Source organism: Cariama cristata, unplaced genomic scaffold (genome assembly GCF_000690535.1).
Source record: "Cariama cristata isolate BGI_N322 unplaced genomic scaffold, ASM69053v1 scaffold8235, whole genome shotgun sequence".
NCBI lineage: Eukaryota > Metazoa > Chordata > Aves > Cariamiformes > Cariamidae > Cariama > Cariama cristata.
The window spans coordinates 13,308-18,654 of NW_009616891.1; the positions used below are offsets into that span (position 1 = coordinate 13,308).

Consider the following 5,347-nt stretch of genomic DNA (forward strand, 5'->3'; position numbering starts at 1 on the left):
GTGTATGCTGGCTGCCCTTGGAAAGCAGACGGTGACAGAACTAAGATCCTGTGAAAGAGATTTACGATGCTGCTTGCCTATTATTTAAAAGTTGGTAATTTTTAAATGGAAGTTTTGGTACAGGTCATTAATTTCTGGCTTTGAGTGGTTTTGCCATGTGGAGTGGTGGTGTGCTGCCCAAACCGGTGCCCCACGGGGCCGCCCGGCTGTGACAGCGCCGTGCGACGAGGGCTTCTCTTTTGTCTCCGCAGAAGCAGGGGGCAAGAAGCTACGGAGCACCGTCCAGAGGAGCACTGAGACAGGGCTGGCCGTGGAGATGAGGAACTGGATGACCCGTCAGGCCAGCCGCGAGTCAACAGATGGGAGCATGAACAGCTACAGCTCTGAGGGAAAGTAAGCAGCAGTTATAACTGTGGTTACCTGATGTTTCTCCATGAAATGTAGTTAGACAAAAGTGCGGTGAGTGCTGTAGGTCCTGTTCAGTCAGAATTCCCTTTACAAGCTAGTGACATTGATGGACCAAGCCCAGGTCTTCCCCTGTGACCGAAAGAGTCTCCCACTGTTGGTGCAGGACGGATGAGGATCATTTCTGCCGTGCCCTGAGAAAGGCACCTGGTGGGTCAGAGCATCAGCGTGTAGTGTGGCAGGAGGGGAAGCAGGTGTGGTGCAGCGGGTAAAACACAGAAACGGACAGGTTCTCTTCTGAAAACTCCTCACATACATGTGTGCTTTGCAGTGCAAAGCATTTCCAGGTGTCATTCACTGGGCTTCAGTGTTTTGCAAAGATTCTGCTAATTAATCCTGAGGAAATGATCTGGGCAGAAGTATGAGACTGTCATGCATTATGCTTTTCATATAGAAGACTTCTGCTGAGTGGTATGTCTAAGATGTTGTCCAGAAAAATCTTACTGTGGATAGATTTATTAGTGGTATTCACAGCACTGGACAATACACCTATACTGGACAACGTATCTTACACATCCAAGTTGATGCACTATATACATTTGAGATGGACAATTTATTTATGGTTGGACATCACAAATCTCATTAGTTCTTGTTGCCTTGTAATGGGTCACAGATAATATATGGCAAGAATTTGAATTTTAAGTTACTTTGGTCATTTGCCACAATGGATTTCAGTTCCGTTATTGAATAGATATCATTGTCAAAGACGTTTTTAAAAAAATGATCATAATGAATGGTGATTTTAAAAGGCGCTTTTAAAAATGGTGACCAGTATTCAGTCTGATGAAATAATTTCACTGGACACATTTGACATGCAGCTATTGAGTTCACGTTGACTGAGAAACGTGAGCAGTTTCACTTTCCTGTAACTGAATTACTGGTAAGAGCATGTACTACTACCTTACTGAACTGGTCTTGTATGAATACTACAATAATTAACAGTGGTCTTTAATATATTGGGAAAAAAGAGCATGATGGAAAAATATTACTGTGGAAATTAGACTTAGTGGGGACTAGTGCTTCCTTCACCTGTTTGTTTATATGGTGGAGGCCAAATTGCTGCTTGGTGAACACTGTGAAGTTTTGAAAATTACAGTAATTGTTTTGTAATCTTGTCAGTGTGAGTTCCTTGTGAGCAGTAGTACCGAAAACATGAACGCTAAATGCAAAACATCTAGAAAACTAAAAAGGGCAAATGCAAGTGTATTTATTTTTCTTTTCAATATTATTTTTTAGTTTGATTTTCCCTGGTGTGAGGTTGGCTGCAGACAGCCAGTTCAGTGATTTTCTGGATGGACTTGGTCCTGCGCAGCTTGTAGGACGACAGACTTTGGCAACACCATCAATGGGTAAGCATTTATGTCTTATAGATATGATATAACCTACTGGGTCTGGTAATTAGAACGTAGAAATTATCTAGATTCTAGGTCTTTAAATACAGATTTCCCATGTGGTTTTGAACAACTCAGTTAAGACCAAAACTATAACCTCAGCTGAAGTTGAACATAATTGTGGATGCTCATTACAACACTCAAAAGTAGAAAGGTGCTTTGAAAAATTCATTCTTTTATGTCTTCTTCAGTTTTCCGTCTTCAAAATGTGGCTAATGAGACCAGTCCTTTCTCAGAATCACTTGGATAGTATTGAATAAAAATGGGAATTTAGGTGCGAAGTATTTGTTACTGTTGTGCTTACAGTTTTTTGCATTCAATTTTTTCATACCTTGTATTAAACTAGAGGCATAGTGAAGAGATTTCAAGCAGTTTTACAGAGCTGCTTTGTACTAATGCCCTTGCTGCCTTTTTTTAATCTCAAATTCTTAAGACAAAAAAAGAATTTAATTTGAAGTGATAGGGGCATGGGAAATGGGAGGCAAGATGTTATTGCAGGGTTTTTTAATTGTTTCCTAATGTAAATAGCGGTGAAGAGGATAAATATTAAATTATCTAGTAGTGTTAAAATCCAGATCATACTTAGTGGTGGAATTCAGATGGTACAAGTCATCACATATTCATTCTAGAAATTCCCCTAACTTTTCATATTTTTAGGTATTTCTGAATTACAATGCCAGGATTTCTTTTTGTTGTCTAGGAGATATCCAGGTGGGAATGATGGACAAGAAAGGACAACTGGAAGTAGAAATAATCCGAGCCCGTGGCCTTGTTGTAAAACCAGGTTCAAAGACACTGCCAGGTAAGGAAGAAAAATCTTAGCAACAAGAATAGAGTTCTACCCAAAAAATCCAACAAACCCCCAACTTCTGAGACTTTACTCTTCGTCTTAGGTAAATGCTTAGCAAATTCACCTATCAGTAGATTACAGTTTTGTACACTGAAATACATAATGTATTGAAATCAACCCTAAAAAAAAAAAAAAATTCAGAGTGGTGTCTGGACTACCAGAAGACACAAAAGTGTTTTAATAATAGTAAATGAGTACTTGGTTATGGGGTAGAAAGTAAGGTATATACTGAAGATGTGATATAGGAATCTTAGGGATGAAGAGGGAATCAACAAGAGGTGTGGAACAGGTACCTACTTGAAAAGTAGACCAGTATTTGATACTTACTCCATATTTTATAATCTGATGTCCTATAACACTATGTGAAAAGGACAATATAATTATATTTTTAGCAAGCTCTTCTGCCAAAATAGAAATTGTGTCAGAGTCTTTTCTTCACTGATTTTCACCTTGTAGATAATTTAAAATTATTAACAATTTGGAGCATTGATCCAAATCTCACCAAAGTCAATGCAAGTCATTCGTTTACTTAACAGGCCTATTTTGCATACTGTACAGTATAGGGATACTATATATAGGAATATCTGATTTTTCCAGGTCAAAATCTGAATTGTTTCATGGCAAAAGAGACATATAAAAAAAAGTAAATAAAAAATTGTACCAGGGAGAAAAAGAAAGAAAACGCATGGATGCTTTGCATGTGAATAAATATTAATATTGCTTGTGGAGATCTGTTCATATAAGTTATATATTCAGTAAAAGGCAGGTTTTATCATACGGTGATAGAACAGTGCCTCTGTTATGCAAAAAAATCTGGACTTCTTCTTTACTTAGCTGTTCTTTATTTTCTTTCTTCTAAGCACCATATGTAAAGGTGTATCTATTGGAAAATGGAGTCTGCATAGCCAAAAAGAAAACAAAGGTAGCGAGAAAAACACTGGAACCACTTTATCAGCAACTTCTATCATTTGAAGAAAGTCCCCAAGGAAAAGTTTTACAGGTAATTTGCATCAGTATTCTTCTGAATCTGAAAATGTCACCTGTACAGTTCTGTCCTTTCGTGCTTCATTTGGCAAGTTCTGCTATGTCAAATACTTGTTGAGCAGATAAACACTACAGAAATAACTGTTGATGCAAGCAGAAAGTGCTGAGCAAAAGATAGTTGTAGATTGTTTTGCTTCTGCTATATGTATGGGCTCCTTCTCTCAGTGGGCTTTCTTTAGTATCATGGATAATTGCTCTCTTACTGCCCAGGTCATTTCTGTCACTGCATCATGATTAATATACACAGAACTAAACTAGGTCAGCAGTCAAATACTTCATTCCTTACTATAATTAAATAAGCAGAGACATTTGACGATTCAGATTGAAGCTTTTACAATTTTTGCTAAAATTCTTCTATTTTCTTTTGTTTCCTTTGCTAACAGATAATTGTTTGGGGAGACTATGGACGTATGGATCACAAATCCTTTATGGGAGTGGCACAGATACTTTTAGATGAACTGGACCTGTCCAACATGGTGATTGGGTGGTTCAAACTCTTTCCTCCTTCTTCCCTAGTAGACCCAACTTTAGCTCCTCTCACTAGAAGAGCTTCCCAATCATCTCTTGAAAGTTCAACAGGACCTTCGTATGCTCGCTCATAGCAGCTGTGAAACTGTTGTCATAGCAACCAGCGTTACAAAAAAAAAATAATTACAGGTCGCAAACCCTGGTAACACTGCATGCTTAATGTTGTGTCTTCTGAGCCTGTTTCTAGGGCTGCAACGCGATCCTGTGTTCTCAAGGAAGTTGCACACATTGTGCCCTACGGAAGGCCCTCAGGTGAAGGACTGAAGTCATGAGGAACTGATAGGTTTGGAGTTCAGGGACACTCAGTTTTGGTCCAATCTGAAGCCATGGACTAAACTAAAAGAATCAATCTGTTTCATGCAACAAAAGTCCTTTTCAATGGCATATCTATTTTGTTGCTCCCGTTTCTTTATTTATCTGCCCTCCCCTCCTAAAGCTTGGTTATGCCACAGAAATGGAGTTACCCTCCCATGAAGCCATGTTACAAGTCAGTAGATTAGCAGACATTGGAAGAAAAGAAGAATGTAAGGATGCTGGAAAAGTCAACTGTCATTTGAAACAGTTGCTTGAGATCCGAAAACTCTTCATACTGAAAAGGTTCAAGACTTAAAGTGGCAGGCTTCATACCTCCAACTATAGATACATTGAAACCCCAGATATGATGGACTCTCTGAAAAACAGTTCTGTGGATATACTGTACTGTATGAAATTAAAGAAACTTTTTTGCATGGACACAGATTTAGCTGAACACTTAAATTATTTTCTTGGGGCTGCAACTTGAAAAAAAAAAGAATAAATCAGCCATTTTCAACAATTTATATTATTTTTAAAAATAAATTTCACTAGTGCATGGTTTTAAAGGGAAGAGAATGCAACAGGGTGATACAAAGACACACCACGTTTATCATTCTTTAAACCAGTCATGGTCTGTATTTTTGCAGACGTATATTAAAAATAAAAAAATAATTTCTAGCAAATATTTAAAATTCTGTTTATGTGACAAGAAATAAGTGTAATATATTAAATTTATTTAAATGTAAAAGGTACAAGCCTTGTAAAGTTCAACATA

The 5,347-nt window shown here is 37.8% G+C and overlaps 1 protein-coding gene across 1 annotated transcript; it reads left to right on the forward strand.

Moving 5' to 3' along the window:
• Positions 1-251: 251 nt before the first annotated feature.
• LOC104156128 (regulating synaptic membrane exocytosis protein 2-like) lies at positions 252-5,058 on the forward strand (the record flags this gene model as incomplete). Its single annotated transcript, XM_009700315.1, has 5 exons — positions 252-393; positions 1,702-1,814; positions 2,557-2,658; positions 3,567-3,706; positions 4,134-5,058. Coding segments are annotated over 5 exons (716 nt in total), but the record flags the coding sequence as incomplete, so codon positions are not given.
• Between the last annotated feature and the right edge of the window lie 289 nt (positions 5,059-5,347).